Consider the following 22,253-nt stretch of genomic DNA (forward strand, 5'->3'; position numbering starts at 1 on the left):
TCTTCACCTCTGACCTGGAATCTTTAACTCTGGTTACACAAGAGAGAGATAAAGGTGGTTTTGCCATGTGTTGTCAGCTGAGGGATTTTCCCAGCTGGAAAATTAGGTCTCGAGGAGAATCTTCTGAATGGATCTTTGACAAGTCAAAATTACAGTTGCTGAAGAACAGGAAGCGGCTGAACCTTGAGGCTTTCGTATTGCTCTATTTGTGGGGAAATCAAGCTGTTGAAGACCGTGGATAAGTTTGCACCACACTGGCTGACCAAGATACGATCTTCCGCAGTTTATGCTAAAAAAAAACAAAAACTACAACATTCAAGATTTCTTCAAGAGAAGTGAGTAAATGATGTAACTGTGGTGCTATGAACATGACGTTTCAAGAAAGAAAAAAAGGTTACATGCAACTAATATCTTTATGAATGCTCAATAAATAATTTCATGTTTTATAGTTCCGCAATAAGGCCTTAATAAGAATAACACTTGGGTTGCTAAGCTGTGAAAATTTGATTGATGTTTATGCTCCACAAGCACAACACCTTTTTTTTTTTCTAGCTTTTTAATTAATCAGGAAGCCAACTTCAAGGGAAACTTTAATTTCTGCAAGCTATAAACCATTCATCAACTTTTGAGGGGATTTTCCAGTGCATTCCCAACATTTATTCCCATGGATAAAAAAAAAAAAAAACTGTTTACTTAAAACCTGGTAATAAAAGTTACTTTTATCAAACAATCTATATAGTGTGTTCAGTAAATGATTTACTTAAAACTAACTTAAAAACCTTTTGTAAAACTTGTTCTTATTATTGAGTAACTCCTTGAATTTTCATGCCCATCCTACACTGTGACTCTTTCAGCAAAGCTGTAAGTGAGAAAACCAGAAGCTGCGACTCTTATTACAAATAGTCTTTAACGGATTTGTTTACTTTTTTTTTTTTTTTTTTTGTAATTGTTTGCTATAGTAAAAACTGACTGCAGAAATCGTGGCTCTAGTTAATTACTTATACTTTAAATTAAATTATAGCAGTTTCTTTTTGTTCATTGCATTATTTGTTATGGCTAATGACGTCTGAGGTGTAAACTGAACGGAAGTGACGACATTCAGTTTACCCAAAACACAGCATAGGGAGACGGCTTTTGATAGCATGTTTTTGCAGTTTATCCATTGAAGAAAATGCATTGTGCTGGAATACGTGTATGAAACCTATTGTTACTGTCGAATATGAAAACCTTAACATTAATTCATCAACTGCTACAAACAAAGTGCATAAAGGGATGATCCTCAGCTAAACCCGCCAGATTGGCGAGGTTATCACGTCAAAATAATGCGGAAAGTAGCATTGGTAAGACTTCCAACTTCAAGACTGTGATTTCAAAATAAAAGCATTTCACTCTGTAACTGCAGAGGCGTGTTTTATAGTGAAGGGCATTATACGGATACGGTATTGTTGCTGCTGCTAACTTTAACTAAACAGACTCCATGCCCATGTGATGCGTGTCTGGAGTATAGCCCACAAAGTCTGTGTCGAGAGCAGTTTGTCTGTTTGTTACTCCAGTGGACGCAGTTTCCAGGCGGAGTGTGACAGAGTTTACCGCTAAATTGTTTTCCTTTCTGCCAACAAAACGGATTTCAAACATTTGTACTGATGTAGCGTTAGCAGCTCCTGAACTCATCCGGACTTCAGTCTGTAATCCCGTAAATTCAACTGGTAAGTAACGTTAGCTTAAATTAAACGAAAACCTCATTCCAAGCAGCGAACCTAAAGACAAATTCTAACCCACAAACGGTAAAACACTGTCTCCAACAACGATGGCTTAACGTCGGTTAATTGTTAACAAGCTTGTCAGTCAACGCTAGCGTTGTTAGCAAGGTCAAATAAAAAATAGCCTGCTACAAATAGCTAAAGCGGCTAGCCTAACTGACATCAAGGCTTCGAACCCATAGCATTGCAGCTCCTGTGATTTGTTTACAGCCTGGTAGCCGTCAGCTAAATACCCAAACAGTGCTAATGACAGAAAGTGGTCCCGTTGGCTGAAAATGAATCGAAATGCGTTGATATAAGAAGGCGGTGTCAGAGAAGAAGTCTTGCTACGCATCCTAAAGCGTTATGCATGTCTGTACGTTGTTGTGCGGTGCTGGGTGGCGTTCAGGAGCCAACCGCTAACTGCAGGACGTGATTTTCAGGTTTGGTATCACTTTAGTAACGTTCATTTCCTCCGACCACCTCAGGATGCTGACAGTCACTTGGGTGGGGCTGACGCGGATGACAGTAGACGGGAGCAGAGCCCAGGGTTAAACCAAAACGTACAGAAAAGCGCCGCGGGTGGGTGGTTTGTGAAAACCATGACCAAGCCCGAGTCGAAGAGAAGCAGCGTGGCCGCGACCAACGCCACCGGCAAGTGCGCCACAGCCGCATCCGCCGCCGAGCAGGTCTACAACGGCTCGGTGGAGCCGGGCTGTCCGAACCAGGGCACACATATCAAAGCCAGTGTGATGAGGCAGACCTCCAGGGAGAGCCTGCACCGGAGAAACACGGAGTGCGAAGTCTACGACGACGGAACCAACACCTTTTTCTGGTAAGTGCTTTCCGGCAATGTCAACTCATACGAATGTCAAATACTGAACGCTGCAGCATCTGAAGTGATGGTGCGTTTAATCCGCTTCAAATTCACGGAAAAAGGCATGTGCTGGGTGACAATAGGGTGTGTTGTAGGTTTCAAGGTGAACTGAAAGACAGGCCCAAGTGACCTCTATTAATCACAACAAATGCTGTGACCTTGTTCCATATCTTTAAATATAGAGAGATTTAAAATAGTCTGAAACCAACCGCAAAACGATGTGAGGAAGCTCCAAGGCTTATTCCACGAGGTGTCCGCTTTAAAGGTGTTCTGCTAATGTTTACCATGGATGCTTACATAGCACACCATGCTCAGAGCTGGTTGATAACAAGCCAGTAGCTAATATCCCAGCCTGCACCTTCAGCAGAAAGGGATCCGCGGCAGACTTGAGGTCAAGACAGATAGTCTGTCCATGCGGTAAACTGGAGGAGTCAGTTCTGTACGCACACAGAGACAGCGTGGTGGCATGTGCAGGATGCAGGTGTTTCAGTGGAGGAGCATGAGGCTAATCTGGAAAAGTGACATTCTCTTCTGCAGCCGCCTTTAATACATCACCACCATGGCCCTTCAACCTGTCGTGCCAGGAATAATTAAGCTTGAGTAAGTATATGTGTGTCTCATCTGTGCTTTGTGTGTCAAGCAAGGGGCAGGAAGAATCTGCCAAGCTATCCAATATCTTTGGCAGCAGAGGAGGCTGCTCGTCCCAAGGAGAAACCTTAATGAGGATTTCTCATTACTGTGTTACAACCTTGACACAAAGGTTTCCTGTTATTCCAGTACTGGAGGCATTAACAGAGACTAAGATGCTTAAGACTAAGATACTGAGATACCTTTGTCTATTCAAATTATTGAAGTAGACCATCATCCTGCAGTGTATACAGGGATTTCTAATATACAGTATGGTCATCCTATTATATCAATTAGGGTAGACTAAATGCTAGAAACTCAGCTTAGTATAGGCAGTGTAATTCAACACTGCTACAAACTACAGCCTCCAGAATTACAATACAGTTGAATCAGTACACCTATAATGCAGTTTCATCATGTAGTGAATGTTATTAGAGCTGCAGCGATTAATCGATCAGCTGTTTACTGTTCAGAAATGCAACTGATAATGACGAATGGCTTTGTAGGCTGTGGCCATCGGAAATCTTATGGCATTGTGGATATTTATTGTATTATTTATTCTTCCTGGATATTTATTAATATTGCATGTATGCAAAGCAATGCATTGAAAACAAGTAGAAAAAATACACATCACTGAAAATGTATAGTATCTTTGCTTTCTCGTCATAACTCAGATCAGAAATGTATATTCAGCAGTTAATATTTGTGAAAAATGTGCTGTCATTACCTCAGATTCAGCAGTGATTGACAGTTGTTACAGACTTGTGACAAGTAAACCACACATTAGCACTGAAATAGAGGAAGTGGCAGTGAGAAAGTTTGTCGCTTGTGATGGATTTTGTATCATGGAGTCTGTGCAGAAGCACATTGACTGTGTTTGAGAGAATCCCAGTGGTTACAGAGATATACCAAAGAAAGGTCTCTCTGTCTCACTCTGGTTGTTAATGAGGGTAACTGTGTGGTATGCAGCAGGTTAGCACAGACTGCAGTTGGGGAAGTTTTTCTCTTCTTGAGGAAAGAGGAATAGCTTGGATAGACCTTATATAGAACTCAGCCTGATGAAGCAAAATTTGTGCTGGCACACCACATTTGATTTTTCCCTAAATAGCATTTCTGCCCACACATTTCTGTTCCATGAGACTTCTGAGAATGCTTTGTGCATTTTGACTGCTGGTGATATCTTGGGAAAAGGTTTATTTTTGGTTAATGTTTTTTAAGAGACAAACTCGAGCTCGTAACAGGATTTAATGTTGTCTTGTGTCACAAGGCCAGTGAACTTGTGATCTACAATGAATTAAGCGGAGGCTACAAACTGTATCTGTCTAGCCCAGGGTTTACCAAACGTTCAGATTGACTTGCTTTTCGGTCCAGATGCAGACCGAGTTCTGGACCTTGAGAGCCTCTCGTCTAGCCTATTTCAATCCCACAGTCAGCCTCAGGACTTTAGACTGCAACCCTGAGTCCAGCTGTGTGAAATGTAGATAAAAACAGAATGCAATCATTTGCAAATGAGCTGAGTTTACCGACAACAGTTTTAAAAAGTATTCCGGAGCCCGTGTAGTAATATCCTTTTTACAGTCATGTGTTCACAAAGTGGTGAACCTCCATCCTCGCTTGTGAATGACTGAGCTTTTCCAGGATTCCCCTTTCATACCCGATCACGATCCTATCACCTGTTACCAATAAACCTGTTGTAGCAAATGATCACATTCAGTTTTGTTTATGTTTGACACAGCGTCCCAGTGTTTTTGGAATCGGGGGTGTATTTCTGCACATGCTCTGATTGGTCATATGACTGTCTTCGACCAGGTGCTTGTTTTATGTGGGTGCTCAAACTCATTCTCAGTGCTAGATTTTGTTCTGAGCTTGCCTCTCAGTTACACCAGGCTGGTAGTGGCGGTGTGTCTTTTCATTCCCGGTGGTGTTTTGTGGTGTTGTGTGGTGTTGTGTGGTTGTCAGGCAAGAGACGGAGCCAGGCCCTCCCCTGTGTCTCCAGCCAAACAGGTTGGATAAGGAGGTGGAACACGGAGGAAATGTTAATGACACCTGGCGTACTGTCTCCATGACTCAGACAGTGAGCCAAAGGGCTTGTGGACAGGCTGGTCTATGTCAGAAGTGGCCTCAATGCAAAATAAACCATTTCTTTATTCCAGTATTTACCCTTATGCCCTTAAATAATAAGAGTGTTTGATTTTTTTAGAGCCTAGTCCCCTGAAGAAACCATTGTCTATGTAGATGTGGAGTGATAAAGATGAAGCCTCTGCACCATTGACCTCAATTGCTGTCCCAAAACTATAAAAAACACATAAAAGAGCACACCGGGTGACATTTTCCGTAATGACAATAAACATGGACAGTTTATTTGTTCTGAAACAGCTCCATGACTGCATTGTCTGTCTGTGGATAGTAGCTGTGTCAGGCAAATGTCACTGAGCATGCTCGGGGACGTGGTTTCATGTTTATGCATTGCTTTGCTAGTTTGATGAGCTGAGGGGAACAAGCTGCACCTGCTGTGTTTAGTGCTGTCTTGTGTGTCCATGAGAAAGCACTGACAAAGTTTATTCTGCAGCTGTAAAATGTCTAGCTCATGGTCACATCTCTTCAAAATAACCATATTTAAGGGAGGCTTGATGTTGTAGGCTAGAAAATGACCATTGGCCCATACTGCGTTTGCCATTTCTGCTCTTAAATATCAGAACTTAATCGACCTCAGAATAACATTTTTCTTTGGTTAGCAGCCACTCTGGAACTTGGTTGGTGCTCGGCAGGTGTTGCTGAACAAGACCCTGAAGTTCAGCAACAGTTTAGGGGGGTGTGCACCTGCGGCATGTCGCTAAAATTCAAGCAAGCAGTTTCCTCACCTGAAGCAGCACTGCTCACAGTACTCATCGGTGCACACACACTGTCATGTCATTACGTTAATTGATACTGCTGACTGCTGTTTATTTACTCCACAGTGAGCTCCACAGTTCACTTGCAGGTCACTTGCACACAATGCTGTTTGGTGTCAGTGTTTTAGCTGAGCTCAATGGACTGTTTTTGACAGCTGGGGTACCCTGAGCAGACAAACACAGGACTGACAATAGGCCGAGCATTTAAAAGTGCTTCGATCGGCCTGTGGATGGCCTTCTGGACTTCCTGACTGATATTAAATATCATCCGATTCTAATGGCCATCTGATCAATCTGAGCATCACAAGTATAGTATTAAACCTTGAGTTGATTCTGCCATTGCATCATGCACTATTTATATCCCTGTCAGTTATCTTGCGGTGATGTCCTTGTCAGCTTTCCAAATACCATTCAAGTGGTTAATCCTTTTACTTCTTTCTAATTGAGAATTCCTGCAGTTATCCACTGCATGCTGTATGTCCTTGTGACTCATATCAGTAAGTGATAAATAAAACTTTGCCCCTTGAGCTGAGATAAATCCCACAGATAGCATGGATGTATATCTGAGCCGCCATAGTGTGTAACTGTCACACAACAAAGGCCAAGGTTTGTTACCTGCTGTCGGGTGATATTGAACCTATGGCCAACACCATGGCCTTCAAACTGGACTTCAGCTGCTGTACCAAAGTATACGAAATCTTAGATATAACCTCCACAGTCAGCCCACAGTCAGGCAGGTCAGCAGGAAGCTATTTTTGGTAAATTCTTCCTCGATTTAAGTGAAAGAAAATGTTGAACTGACTCATAAAACCCTTTCCTCAGTGTGTCTTTTTTTATTTTGTTTGTTGCAAACCCTTTTTGTGACTATTTTCAGCCGAAGTAACCCAGTTTCCCAACATAAATCTGTTTCAACTCTTCTGTTTTATCACCTCTCCCTTCATTATATTTTCTTCTGATTATTAGAGACTTTTCAGTCTCAAGAACACACAGTTTCTTTAATAATCACCAGTGTGCTCTCTGCTCAAACTACAGTGCATTAATATTGTTAAACATTCTCCTGTGGTGGTGTCAGGTAGCTTCAGTGGATTGTTTTTGTCAATCCTCCAGTGACTTTTATGAAGGTTTCGTCTTTGCAAATGTTTTTAATTTCCCTCTTTCTGCAGGCGAGCCCATACTGTGACTGTGCTGTTCATCCTGACCTGTGCCCTGGTCTACGTCACGCTGTTGGAAGAGACCCCGCAGGACACGGCCTACAACACTAAGAGGTCAGTAGGCTGCGCTCGTCACTCCTTCAGTGTCCTCAAAGCCAAAAACCTACAGGGACCCAGTGGGCAGCTGAGAAAATTCCACTTGAAGTTTGAAGTAATCACTTTGGCAGCAGTTTATCTTGAGAGAAAACTTGTTTTAGGAGTACCCAGCATCACTAATACGTTCAAGGTTTGTTCTAATTCCAGCTTTGAATGATGAGTCGTGCTGAGTTCACATTTTGATGCATCTCTGCCTCTTACAATTAGTCACTGACCACAGCTTTGTCTTCATGTCCTGTTAGTCTCATGACATGTTTGGTTGTCAGTCTTTTGTGGGTCACGTCACATCGGCATTCGATGAGTCGGTCACATAGCAAAACTAGTCAATAAGCACCGCAGTTTTTACCTCGCTGTTTGGCATGAAGCCACACAGCCTCAGCAGTGTGGGTGAGGTGCAGAAGTCATTGTTTCAAATTGGATCACTTCCCTCTTCAGTAGCATTCACCTTGAGCCCAGCTGGCCCTCTTTCAAGGCCACGTGGAGCCAGATGGATTTTTTTACAGCAAAATAAAATCCCCATGACAATGAAAAGGAAGTGCGGAAATACCAGATCACCATTTGCTTTGATTAAGATTTGCCAAGTGGACAACCTACAACATTACATGTACTAGACCTCAGAGACTTGTTAAAATGCAAAATGACTGAGGTATGATTTCTCTTATTGGTGCCCGGTTGTACCAGAAAGGACCAGAAGCTTGGCCTGTGCTTCACGAAAACAACATAAGGAAAAAAAGACAGCAGTCCAGAAGTCAAAAACAGTAGAAGAAACACCTTATGTGTTTGTCTCCTAAGTGGATTTTATTAATATATATCAATATGCTGACAAATGGGCTGTCTGGCTACTTGTGGGTGATGCATTCGCTGCTGTTGGTTGTTTGCTGTTAGTGTTGTTTGTGGCAAAATAAAGAGGAAAGCTACTGGCGATGCTTCTGCTTTGGCAGAGAAGGGCTGTGTGAAATTAGACACAGCTTCTTCTGTTATGAACTCGCTTGTTCTCCCTGCTCCCTCAACTCTGAAGTGGATTTGCGACGGGATAAAGGCTCAGATAGATGTGTCAAAGTTCAGCAGAGGAAACTGAGGAGCAACCCACCAATTTCAGCAATTACATCGAAACTGATTGATTTCAGTCAGAAATTTTGCAGTTTGACATTTGACATGCATTTGAACATACAGAACTTTTTTATGTATTAATTATTGAACTGACATGGATTTGCTCACTCTGGGTGGATTTGACTTCATCCTGTTGGTCAGGAGTTGACATCTGATTTACATAAATCTGATAATAGTCATCTGAGCTCAGAGCTCCTCTCTGTTCTACCAACTCACGACTCAGCTCTGACAAGAGTTTGGAGGTTTATTCGACACAGAAAAGGGCCTCTTTTGTTTAATGTGAACTGAAAATGTGGAAAAAGGTTCCTTAGTTTAAGTCCTATGATAATGAACCACTTTATTTTTATTTTTATTCATTAACTCTGTGCTGCAGTTTGGAAAAGCACAATGCAGGTCAAGCACAAGCAAGCTGAATAAAAGATGTGATGTGATTTGAGGTTGTGTTTGTGTGTATGTTGGTGTTTGTGAGGGATTGTGGAACAGGTCTTAACAGGATTTGCTGCCGTCAGCACAGTCCGGCTCGTCGGGATAAAGACTCTAGAGCTTCTTCCTGGCAGCGGAGTGCACTCATACGCAGTCCGAATCTCACTCATGTACTCATTCACACACTGGTGGATACACTCATGTTTCTAATCTGTCACTCTCACTGGTTCACACACATGTACACCCACTTTGACACATACCGCTCTCTGAATCACTTACCCACCTACACACACTGACAGTCAGTCACTCAATCACAGACACTCATGCTCCCACACTTGCTGTAAAGCACAAGCTGAAATCTCATTGTGTCCAGTTGCTAAGCCTCCCCGGTTCATTTCAAAGTTCAGAGCAAGTCAAGCCAGTTTTATTTATATAGTCCTGAATCACAAATGACAATTTGCCTCAAGGGGCTTTACAGTGTAAATCTGGCTTGGGATTCCTCTCCGAGGACGGAGAGACCTGCAATACATGTGTACAGAATAGATGAATAAAATTACAATATATCCAAATTTCAGTGACAAAAATAGATATATGTAGATTGTAAATCATAACTGAAGAGTATGGATCCAGGAGGACCTAGAGCAGCTTCAGGTGTCACCAGATGTGTAGAAGGAGAGGAAGTACAGCGTTCACTCGGAGAGGAGAGACCGACAGACAGACATACAGAGGGAGCGACATGATAACATGCAAACAAGGGAGACAGGAGAGAAGAAGAGAGGCTGAATCTCCTGGGGACGATGATCTATTTCCAGACCTCTGGATGAGGCACCGACAGCCAGGAGAGGGAGGTCCCAGGACAGCCTGTGGTCCAGCAAAGAGGAGAAGAGGGAGAAAATGGGAGAGAGCAAGGAGAGAGAGACACAGTTTGGCAGCTTGTGGGAAACAAAAACAGCAGAAGTTAGAGAAATGCTGTGGTCAGAAGTTTCCGTTTGTTGATTCCTTGGCGACAGGATAAAAATAAGTAAACCATAAGTACCAAAACAGATAGATTGCCCCGCCGTAAAGATAATGATAACAGGGACAAGGCCTCAGGTATCGAAGGATGAGCACTAGTTCAAAGTTAAAAGATGAGTTTTTAACTCAGACATGAAGGCCTCGACGGAGCCAGACTGTCTGATATCAACAGGGACATTATTCCAGAGGAAAGAGGCGTGATAGGAAAAGGTTAGCCTCATCTCTCAGTAAACACAGAGGGAATTATAAAAGGGAGTGATTGTCCACAGTCAGCTGCTCAGACAGGCCTCCAGATTTATGTTATATTGAATTATACTCCGTTACTTTCCCCTTCCTGCTCTTTGCACCTGTGTTTAGATCACTAACATCACAGGTTATTTGAACCGTTTGGCTGTGTTTTCAGTCCACAGAAATAATTGAGTTATTTCTACATATAGACGAATCCGAGTTGTAGAAGCAGACAAGCGGTCATTACTGCGGTTGCACCTCCCCTGTGAACCACTTTTACGGTGCTTTTGCCAAGAAATATGTCCAGCAGATCCTGTTGGAAAAGTGGTGTATGAAAATATGGTCACTGAATTCCCTTTAGAATAATGTCCCAATAATCCATGTTTTCACTGCTACCTTAAATATGTTCAATATGTGCACTTAAATTGCATTTTTCTGTGCTTGTGATCATGGTCCTGTAGGGGGATCGTGGCAAGCATCCTGGTGTTCCTCTGTTTTGGGGTGACACAAGCCAAAGATGGACCCTTCACCAGGCCACATCCAGGTAATCTGCACATCTAATGTTCTCTAAACCTGCTTTTCCCAGTTTGAAGGCAACATTTTCTTCACCTTCATGCCATGTATCTCAGCCAAAGCAACACTATCTTTTTCAGTTTTTAAAAGCTATAGAATATGGACATCATCTGTGCAATCTGAGCAGGTCATCTGTTTGTTCCTCTCTGAATCATCAATCATGTCCAGAATATGTCAAAGTGACATTTGTTTGCCCTGTTACAACTGTTACCCATGAACAGTCTCTTTAGCATTAAGTTATTATTGTTCACAAACTGAGAATTGAAAATATATACTCCAGTGCAGTAATTGACATGAACCTTACACTGCTCAAGCCCAGGTGTTGAGTCTGACTTTTTAATGGCACTTTGATTGTGTCTCCACCCTTTTCCTGTGCAGAGAGGTAAGAGTACCTGGGAGCAGTTAGCACTAATTCGATCAATAGCAGCATTTGAGATTCTCATGTTTGCCTCTGGTATGAAGTAAATATCCTCTGAGTGCTGGGAATCAATACACTCAATGGATAGCTAAATGCAGTTGTCAAAATAAAAGAGGCATCTGAGTGAACGAAGCACTGTGTTGAAAGCAGGTGGGGTGTTTTCCTGGCAGGGGTGAGGTCCAATCAGATCCCTCAGAGAACAAATAAACACCAACAATCTGCTACACTCTATAAATGCAGTGCTTCTGTTTCAACAGCACAGTTCTTAAAAGTAGTTTTATTGAGGTCGTTCATACAGAAGACTCATCTCATCTCTCACACAACATGTTTCCTCACTAACTCCAGAGGGACAAGAGGAAGGAAGGAAGATAACAGGGTGTGGAGGTCACATGGAAACACACACTGAGTGTTGCTGGTCGTTGGGGGCGTGAAGTGGCTGGGCAAGAATTTAGGCTGCTGTTGTTGCGTTACTTGCCCCCTCCTTTTGTGGATCCAAAGACAAGGGGGTTTTGTTTGTGCGTGTGTGTGTCTGTGTGTGCGTGCATGGAGTGACCTGTCGAGCCGGCCGAGTAGGTTCAGTCATTGTGCACCTTGCTGCAGTTGAGTTTATGTCTTAGGGAAAGACTCCAGAGGGATTTACAAGCTGCAGCTCCCAAGTGCATCACTGGCTGGGCGTGCCACAGCAAACTAAGCTTATACACATCTATTCACAAGAAATTACAGTAACAGTAACAGTTGAATTCAGTCGTTCAGTTCATGCTCGCTGTCTGCTTTTACCACAGCTACTTTTAGTCCTTCCATGCAACGTTTTCAAAGAAACATGAAGCTGAGCTCATGGAAACCAGATTGTCTGTCGCAATCCCTCTGACTGGAACACTTAATCTCTGCCTAATTTCAATGTCTGAGCAAATTAATTCAGGTATTAGTTAGGGGAGATTCTGCAATATTAAAATCACCACATCTTAAAACCAGGAAAAAGTTTTGACCCTTCGTAAAAGATAAATAAATCAGAATGTGATGATTTGCTAATCCTTTTGAAAACAGCACAAAGACGATGTGTTTGATGTTTGACCTCATCAGCTGTTGATTTCTGAATAAAGCTCGAGTCAAAAGACTAAATGTCAAAATCAGGATGGGAACATAGAAGTTTACATGACATCACCAAGCAATACATTTCTTCAGTTCAGTTTCTGTGATGTCTTTAATGCATGATGAGCACATTCATACGACGTTAGAGTGCAGTTATAAGACTTTATAAAACTTGTACTGCAAATTGTTGCTTCAACTCTCACCATCCCCTTCTGTCTCTGTAGCTTACTGGCGATTCTGGCTTTGTGTCACTGTCGTCTACGAGCTGTTCCTCATCTTCATCCTCTTCCAGGTTGGTGTGCTGATGATGCCTTGATGGCCTGAAACACTCACATTGGACTGTTTATTGTGTTGGTGTTTCACTCGAACTGGCAGAGCTCCTTCTCTGATGAAACCGTAAAGTTTGTGGAGGTTGACGTTGACTTTTGGTTTAACTCCTGGATCGTGTACAAACCAAAGCAAAGTAGCTGCATCCAGAAAAGCCATGTGGTGGAGTACCTAAAGGCATCTTAAAACACTGGCCAAAATAAAGGATTTTCTTGTCTCTTGTTCTTGTTCTGCTCCAATCTCTTCTACTTTTTCTGCCGTGATCCTCCTAAAACTTGAGCCCTGGAAGCCTCTTTGCTCTCTCCCACTTTAATTAAAATGTCTTATTGCTGAGCCAGACCTTTTAACATAGCAATGCTTTACTGCTGGCAAACTGTATCTTAATCAGGCTGGGGCACTGTTAAAAAAAGTTTAAATACTGAAGCCATCCACCTTTTTTAGTCACGCAAAGAAAATTGAAATTGGCGCTCGGTGAACTTTAATGTTGTGCTGCAAAGATGTGCACAATTCATTGAAGCAAAAACAGAAACTTTCATTATGCAGAGCTCCCAGTTTGACAAATTCAATTTAAAATGTTGATCTATATCTGTGATTTTTGTAGAAATTGTGGTCATGGTTGTCCTGAACTTTTGGCAATATGATAAATTACAGCAGCAATAATCAGTGGTGGAAAGTCGAATTTTCGCGTACGCAGTTTCAGTTCCAGTGTGTCTCTGTGTCTGCATGAAAGCTCTGTTTCAGGGAGGAAAAGCTCTGACTGTTTCTGTTCTTCTCTAAACCCCCATCATCCAGACGGTGCATGATGGACGACAGTTCATGAAGTACATCGACCCCAAGCTCGGGGTGCCCCTCCCTGAGCGCGACTATGGAGGAAACTGCCTCATGTACGACCCAGGCAACACCACTGACCCCTTCCACAACATCTGGGTGAGACTATTTATGTTTTCCCCAGATATGAAATGTCTCACTGGGGCAACAGCGAGGTCATTCTGTGTAAAACATATTTTGAATGTGCAATACTGTTCATGCTCAAGAGTACGCCTTCCAAGAAGTGAAATCTGTGACTCGGCCCTGTTATTTATATTATGTACTCTTCACTCTCAATTATTGCTAATAAGGGAATGACCTAGATCTTAAATAATGTGGCAGCTTAAACAAGTCTGAACACAGCCTTCTCCATTACTGTGAAATAGCTAGAATCCTCTCTGTGTGGCTGTGTGCTGGCTGGCTCCAGAGACTCGTGTCTGGTGCAGATTGTAGCCCGTCAGTGGAACCAGGCCTTCCTCCCCCCCTGGGGAGACAGTCTGCTGCTGCCATGACCCAGAGCCCATCTCTACTGTTGGCCTGATTTCAGTCTCAGAGTGGGTCAAACCACCACATCCTCCTCTGAAATACAGCCAGTCTGCGTGAACAACCTTTTTAAAATGTCAAAGTATGATCAGACATTGTATTTGAAATAAAACACATTTATAGTTGGAGGATTTTGGATTTTTCGGCGACAGAACGTCAAAAACGTCCTAAATTACAAAGCAGATAGAGCTGAAAATAAATGTTGAGTATTTGAACAATGCCGGCTAAAGAAAAACAGGCAGACAACTGGTTTGGATGGATTTCATTTCTGTGCTTTGTGATGCAAAGCCAAGTCCTGTTCAGTGACCCAGAACTCACTGTGCTCGTTTCTGGTTAGTGCCAATCTGAACTAGATGTGGTACTTTATTAGAACATAGAGAGCTGTGGTTAAAAGCAGCGCTGCAACTAATGATTATCTTCATTATCGATTAATCCTATGGTCAGTTAAATGTCAGAAAAGATGCATAAAACTTATTTATTATGACCAAATGTCCCAAACTATCATATGTGACAAAAACGCAGAAAATCCTCACATTTGAGAAGCTGGAACCAGAGAATTGGTGAAAAAAAATGACTAAAACAATGAATTGCCGATGAATTTATAAAATTGTGGCCGATTAGTTTTATGCCTATCAACTAATTGATTAGTTGACTAACTGTTGCAGCCCTAGTTAAGAGCATATCATCGATAAGTTCCAGTTTTCTACCACTTAGTTACATCAGAGGCAAGTTTATGTCCTCCAGCATTTGACAGAGTGACATACGACCAAACTAAGCTCCTTTTAAAGTTTGCCTTGATGACGTAACAGGATTTACATACTGTGTTAAAAGGCGATTGTGTGCTCGGACTGAATTCGACATGATGTATCTAAACTTAACGTTAACTGTGAAGAGAATTTGTTTTCAGATCAACACGTCTGTTTGTCTCTGCAGGACAAGATGGACGGCTTTGTTCCAGCTCACTTCTTGGGATGGTACATCAAGGTAGGAATGGAGTAGGCTGAACACCTGTGGGCACTAATCGACTGGACTCGACCGGACTCATACCGTCCAATTATCAATTAAAGAACAGCCTGTCAGTATTTCAACTGTCCAGTGTCAGTACATTGAGGAGCGACAGATGTTCATACATGCAACTCATCCAGCTCATGTTAAAATCCTGGGATGAAGCCTGTCATTTACTGAGAAATTAATTATGGGTTTCAGGCCAGATAATTGAAAGTTGTAATTTTAAATGATGCCTGTAAAAAACAAATCATATCCCTCAAGACTTGATCAGTCTTTCCTGTAATAGACTGACAGCCAGGGTCTTCAGGCAGCTGACAGACAGACAGACAGACAGACAGACAGACAGACAGACAGCACCAGTATGCTGTGCTGCACTGAAAACTGTTTCTTTCTATGGTATCTTGCTGACCTCCTCCCACTTCACACCATTCTTCTCCTCCTACTCCCCCTCCCCTTTCGCTCTGCTCTCTTCCTCAGACGCTGATGATCCGGGATTGGTGGATGTGTATGATAATCAGCGTGATGTTCGAGTTCCTGGAATACAGCCTCGAGCACCAGTTACCTAACTTCTCAGAGTGCTGGTGGGATCATGTACGTACAAACACGACTGCTCTTTTCCCTTGCTTACCTAAGAATCGACAGGTGTGTCCTCATGCTGCACGACTTTCCTCCAGCACACCAGCCGTTTTCAGCTATCCTGACTTTATCTGAGGAAAAGCTGCAAACCTGAACCGTGTGCAAAGGTCACTGTACTTCTGAGGAGTTGCTCTGCAGCGCAGTGGCTGGTGTGGACCAGACGTAACGATTTGAGGAAGCTCTGTGATCTTGTAATGTCCTGGTACCTGCTGCCTGCGGCCACAGTATTTCAGCTGTTTGATTGCTGCTATTGAGAGTTATGATAGCAGTTAAGTGGTCATTTGTTTGTATGAGAAGATCCTCTTTAGTAAACCAGGCAGCAACACAATAATCATGTTAACATCATTAGAAAGCATTAGAGCAACATAATAGGATGTAAACAGTAGTAATATAGTATTATATAAAGATAAACTGTTGACTGTAAAAACACTTTCAGTAGACTGTCAGTATGGATTAAGAGCAGCTGCTTATTTACAGTAAATATGGATTACATTTGAATTTAGACATCATAGAATGTAAATATCTATTATTCTTTAAAAATAGAAGAATGTGCACTACATTACAGATGAGGCCTGGTTCTCATATTGTGCTTATGGTTGTGAAGGAGTGTCACTATCCCCCTTTTTTTTCACGTTTTGATGAATGTATGTTTTTCTCTCTCTAGTGGATCATGGATGTGCTGGTGTGTAACGGTCTGGGGATCTACTGTGGTATGAAGACCCTGGCCTGGTTGTCAATGAAGCCCTACCAGTGGCAGGGCCTGTGGAACATTCCTACATACAAGTACGACTTAGTGCTCGCCAAACACTGAAAACAGCCGCCTCTCTTCCTGAATTCACTTCTTCCATCATCACTTGACTTAGTGGGGTTATATTTCCTTGTTAATAACAGGAGCGCCAACATTGCTGCGATAGAAATGTTTCCATGTTCTTACTGTGTCTCGACCGTGTCGCTCTCAGGGGGAAGATAAAGCGAATCGCGTTCCAGTTCACACCGTACAGTTGGGTGAAGTTTGAGTGGAAGCCTGCTTCAACGGTTCGTCGCTGGCTCGCTGTGTTAGGCATCATCTTTATGGTAAGAAGCATCCTGTTTTTAATGATATGGAAAAGCGGGTCATAATGGCAACAAAGAATGAGAACACATGTCCTCATCGTACCATATCAGCCACACCCAAACATGAGTTAAGGCTAAATTTACTCCTCCCTTTCCAGTTCCTCCTGGCGGAGCTGAACACCTTCTACCTGAAGTTTGTGTTGTGGATGCCTCCTGAGCACTACCTGGTGCTGCTCCGCCTGGTCTTTTTTGTCAACGTGGGAGGCGTAGCCATGAGGGAAATCTACGACTTCATGGATGACCCGTGAGTAACAGCAGCATGAAGTGAGCATGCGTGAGTTCACAGGCTGATCACATGTGCACTACAGTAACACCATACAGCGTCTGGACCGCTGATTTATCACCGAGAGGGCAGCACATAGCTGTGATGTACACCGGCTGTCATTCATGTCTTTTGTGTGACACTATAAACAAAGTTTGACTGAACTGTTGGCTGCAGACTTTTCTAGAGAAGAAAGTGGTGCTACGTTCACAAGCACCAGTCGAGAGGAGGTGAATTCATCTGTAAAACTCGGTCAAATTCGGGATTCCTATAAAGTGTCATCAGCATTCCTCTAAAGCAAAAATGACTGTATATGTGTGTTCAGTATCTCTGTATTGCCGTTGTTTACAGTATAGTCATATTCCCAGTTCAGAGAGGTCTCCAAAGACCAGCACCGTGTAGCCTACATGAACCAGTATGCTCTGAATGTGAGGCTGACGCTAACAAACCCTCAGAGCAGCTTTGAGAGAATCACCTGATAGTGTAAGCTTATCACGTCTGCATATGCAAAGCATTTCTGCTTGTCTGACAAATATTGAAACACTGCACTGCCTCGAACAATTGGCAACACTTTTTTTGAGAGGGCCAAACGAGCAGCCAAAGATCATCTTTGAGGAAAAGATTAAGTTGCATGCTGTCACACTCCAACAAAAACGTTCCAGTGTAACTTACTGTAGCATATCTTTTGTACCAGGCTATAAAATTGGGCTTTCGAATTTGATGGTTTATGGGGATTGACTTGATTGCCCACTTCACAAGCACACCAAAAAACAGTACAAACTTCCTCCCCCTTGTGTTACTGTTCCATAACGACGCTGTTTGTCATTTTCCCATCAGGAAGTTCCACAAGAAGCTTGGCCAGCAGGCGTGGCTGGTGGCAGCAATCACAGTGACCGAGTTCCTCATCGTGGTCAAGTATGACCCCAACACCATCATGCTGCCCATCCCCTTCTTCATCATGCAGTGCTGGTTTTTAGGACTCGTCCTGATCTTCACCTGGACCGTGTGGCGGTTCTTCATCCGGTAAGAAGAGTTTACTCACTACTTTAAAGACTTAGGACGTGTTCACACGAAGAGATGATCAAACAACATCAAATTGGGGGAAGAAGCAGGAGAGAAGAGGTGGCCGAGCTAAAAATGGCTATTCTTTAAAGGAACTCATAACACTTGATATTCAAATACCAGTAACACAAGTGTTTGCAGAATGAATAAATGTTAAACCGTCAGCCTTTCATTGTAAAAAGTATGCATGCAGGTTGTTTTTGGTTTGATTCACCTTCCGTTGAGCAGTGTTCCTGTTCAGCAGAGCCATGCCTCATTATGTTAAGCCTCCGGTCTATTTTCTCCCCCTCCCGGCCTCCTCCATCCTCCCTTCCTTTCTCCTTCTCAACTCCTTCCTGCTCATGCTCAGCAGTAATGTCCATGTCCAGTGAGGTAGGTATAGCAGAGACATGCTTCGTCCCGTCCACTCCCTCCTGTCAGCAGTGTTGTATTTTTCCACTTTAACGCATCACTGTTTAATAGTCATGTTAGAATATCTTTGGGATCCTTTAGACAACACTGACATCAGTCCACATGGGTCCTTCTCCTGCATGGCACTTCATAGTTTCTCGCTGTGGTGAAACAGCCAGCTCGTACCGACGCTGTCAAGGTGATAGACAGGAGACACGAGGACTCATTGAATGAAAACAGGAGGAACTGTTTGCACACCTCACACACATCATGTGTCAGTCAGCATGCCGGCTCCTCCGACTCAACTGTCCGTCACCAGATGAGCCAATCAGATCAGCTCCACCACCTCTCATGCACCTCGCCCAGTTACACTCTCATGTGTGCATCAAGGACACCAAACACTACAGCATGCCATGTGACAGTCACTCAGAAACTGTATTAGCAGAACCTGTTTGTCACTCCAAGCAGAAAAAAAGAGAAGAAAACTTATCTGTGAATACTTCGACCCAGTTAGTCAGGTGTGTCAAATCCCTGCCCCTCATCTAATACACTGCATCAGCTTCAGCAGACCAAGGTGAGCGCTGCGGGGGTGTTTCACTGCACCTCTGCAGACATGAAAGTTTGGTTCCATCATTAAATGTGTTGCAGATTCACATCAGGAGCACTAATGATAACGGGGTCAGACTCATCCTCACAGGACGTAACATTTGATTTAGGATCTCCGTCTGTAGAGGGGAGCGCCGACCTGCGTGAACATGTTGCTTTTCTTCATGATGATGCATGTCGTGGTGGAAATAGAAACCGTCCTGCAATTCATGGTTAGAGCACAGAGAGACAAAGTGTCCTGATCTTACAGTGCTGCTTCCACAACAGATGAGCTGCTGTGTAAAACATAGAGAAAACCGAATGTGACGATTTGATAGTCCTATTTGACATATACTCAATTGAAAACAGCACAAAGACAATATATTTAATGTTTTACCCCATCAACGTCACAACCTGCCATTTAAAGGGACGATATAAACTTTTCCATCCAAACGTACACAAATCCTTCCTCAAACTCGAACCAGCTGAGAGGAACTGTTCCCGAGGCTGTTTTCCTGTTAACATGTCCGCTCTCCTCCTCCTCACAGTGACATCACACTCCGCTACAAAGAGACCCGTCGACGCAAACAGGAAGTGCCCGCGGACCGGGACCGTCCCCTCGGCAACGGCAGCACGGGCACCCCGTCCGGGCGGAGCAAGCTGAACGGCAGCTCTGAGACGGTGCGGCAGAGGAAGTCCTGAGGGGGGGGTGCGAGTCCAAACCGGGAGGTCAGCAGCAGCCGGAGAGAGGACGAGGTTTGATGGGGAGAAAAGTGCGAAGACTGAAACAAAGACGACACACGTAGAGGCAAACAGATGGACACACGTATGTGCCGTGTAGACTTGTTTTGTGCCTACATGAACCAAGTAGTCATTCAGCCGAGGCGAGGGGTGGAGGGGGCGACTTTCATTCGGTGCATTGTCTAGTTATTGTCTTACTACAGGGATTTACCTCATTCTATTTTCTAGGAACATTTGGGAAACTATACACAGGACAGGATGCATTTTTTTTGTATTATTTATATACTTTATTTTGGCTGTCGGGTGACGAGGGGGGATAAGAGGTAGATAGTGGAAGGAGGGACAGACAGCAGGTGAACAGGGAGGCACTGCGGTTGGATCAACGGTCGACAGCAGTTTCCATTTTTCTCAGCTGCACTTTGTCTTGTTAAAGAGGTGATGAGCATCAGGAACATGTCCGCCACTGTAAATAAGCTTTGCTCTGTGTTGTGCAGTAGCGTCAGTGCAGATGAGGAAAAGGAGGGTGTTTGGAGCGATGGGTACAAGGTCGCCAAGCAGCAGTTAAACAGAGCTTGGTTAGTAAGGACACGACTCTGTTAGGTTCAGGGAAGACCACTTGTTTTGTCCACTGACTCCTGTGCATCTTTGACAGTTTAGAGTCCTCTTTTGTTTGGTCCCAGGCTCCTGATGCATCGTTTACATGCGGGAGACGTTATCAGCTTTTCACTTACGGTTCAGGGTTCTCAGTCCTGGACGCTGAGCCTGGAGGTCCTCGTAACTGCCGGGGATCCTCCCTCAGTCTCACACAGGGAGGAGAAGCTCCTCTCAGGCTTTGTTCTTGAAAAGAACGACGAGTTTGTAAAGAAAAAAAAAGATGTACCATATTCTAGGTATTTAACTGCTGATATTCTCCATGATAATGTATATGGGACGTAGTTTGGGTGTTTTTTTGGAGACGTTTTGTTATCGCTGTTGTTGTTTCTTTATGGTAAATGGATTACGAACACTAGATTGTACTCACGTTCCTTTTTGTAAAATGAGGCACTGAGGAATCCGCAGCACTCAAACAAACGCATCACATGACAATCACCCTGACGGGACGCTGCGCTCCCTTCCGACGCTGACACGGCGGCTCACATGCAGCACCAACCAACGGCAGAGACGTGGATGTTCCTCCGCTGTCAAAGAGGCCGAGCTCATTCAGCCGCAGCAGAACGTCAGTTTAATGTCCGACTCCTTTCATGCCATTTTTTAAAATGAAAATGTCACGCTCTGCTGCGTCTGAAGCCAGCCTTGTCTTAAGAGGAGGAAATGAAGGTTTTAGTTGTGTTGCGGTTTGGGAAGAGGACCAACCTTTCCGGCTCTGTGGGGTTTGCCATATTGCACATGCAACAAGCCAAAGCTTAGATCTCATTCTTGCTAAAGCCATAAATGCCACCCCTGACCCACTTGAGTCACACGAACAGCTGTTAAACCTCATTTCAGATTCCTTTTCATTTCAACCAAAGCCGAGTCCCAAAGCCATCGGGAGCAGTCAGGCCAGCGTACGTTTTTGTATGTCACAAAAAGAGACTGACGCCCAGAGGTCTGCCCATTTAAAGCAGTGAAGGTCAAAAAACTCCCTTATTTCTCTAACACTGAATGTCGCTCAGTCCACAGACATGTGGAATCACCTCAGAAGCTTTTGATTTCCTTGTCAGTTACACCGTTGTTAAACAGTTAGTAGATCAATCAACTAATTTGATGATCGCTCAATAGTTCCAAGCAAAAATGCTAAATGTTCTCTGGCAGCAGCTTCTCCAGTGTGACAGTTTGCAGCTTTTCTTTGTCTTAATTTGATGGACTGTGACAAAATATAAATGATGAAACTCACAAAGGCCATTCTTTCACCTTTTTCTGACCTTCCACAGACAAAATGATTCATTGGTCAAGTTAATGGTAGGTAATTAAAATAATTGTTAGTTGCAGCTTTAGTTAAATGTTTTGAAGTTTTCATAATGATACAAAAAAAATAAGCTTTACATTGAAAAAAAATGCAGCTTGGTCAAACTGAAAAGAACACAGTCAGTGTCCAGTGCCCAGTCTGGGGACCCAAAACGTCCCTCAGAAAGCTTTAGTCTCTGTTCTGTTCAGGTCTCGTGGCTGTCAGAGGATCAGTTGTAAATTTCTGTCTGTTACTCATCGTGTCCCAGCGGCTACAGGCTACAGCGTAGACGACATGTGTGAATCTAACTCCAAAAAAAAAAAAAAAACTTCTTGGTGTAAACAAAGATGTCTAATGACGCTACCGTGACTTTCTTGTGAATGTAATCCAGCAGAATGTGCCGTTCAAAGGGAGGGTCTGGCCGTCATCCGTCATTTGATTTTGCCACAAACACAAAAGCTTTTCACCTCTAACAGGCTCCTCGTGCTCATCCAGGCTGCGACCGTTTGCATCGGCCACCCTCTTCTTTGAACGCAGACTGCTGTGCAAATTTAAAACC

The 22,253-nt window shown here is 43.3% G+C and overlaps 1 protein-coding gene across 1 annotated transcript; it reads left to right on the forward strand.

Moving 5' to 3' along the window:
- Positions 1–1,462: 1,462 nt before the first annotated feature.
- On the forward strand, positions 1,463–22,049 carry ptdss2 (phosphatidylserine synthase 2). Its single transcript, XM_076733061.1, has 13 exons — positions 1,463–1,706; positions 2,228–2,574; positions 7,298–7,399; positions 10,678–10,760; positions 12,521–12,588; positions 13,416–13,550; positions 14,907–14,957; positions 15,459–15,572; positions 16,282–16,400; positions 16,577–16,691; positions 16,829–16,974; positions 17,830–18,015; positions 19,578–22,049. Exons 2-13 carry the CDS (start codon positions 2,342–2,344, stop codon positions 19,729–19,731), a joined length of 1,506 nt encoding a protein of 501 aa, XP_076589176.1. The 5' UTR covers positions 1,463–1,706; positions 2,228–2,341; the 3' UTR covers positions 19,732–22,049.
- Positions 22,050–22,253: the final 204 nt, after the last annotated feature.

This window comes from Chaetodon auriga, chromosome 6, assembly GCF_051107435.1.
Source record: "Chaetodon auriga isolate fChaAug3 chromosome 6, fChaAug3.hap1, whole genome shotgun sequence".
Lineage (NCBI taxonomy): Eukaryota > Metazoa > Chordata > Actinopteri > Chaetodontiformes > Chaetodontidae > Chaetodon > Chaetodon auriga.

Excerpts from the sequence above, each read along its gene's own strand:
- ptdss2 (XM_076733061.1), top strand. The coding sequence starts at position 2,342 with ATGACCAAGCCCGAGTCGAAGAGAAGCAGCGTGGCCGCGACCAACGCC. Across the intron at positions 7,400-10,677 it reads ACGGCCTACAACACTAAGAG|GGGGATCGTGGCAAGCATCC; the intron begins GTCAGTAGGCTG and ends ATGGTCCTGTAG. Across the intron at positions 16,401-16,576 it reads TGGAACATTCCTACATACAA|GGGGAAGATAAAGCGAATCG; the intron begins GTACGACTTAGT and ends TGTCGCTCTCAG.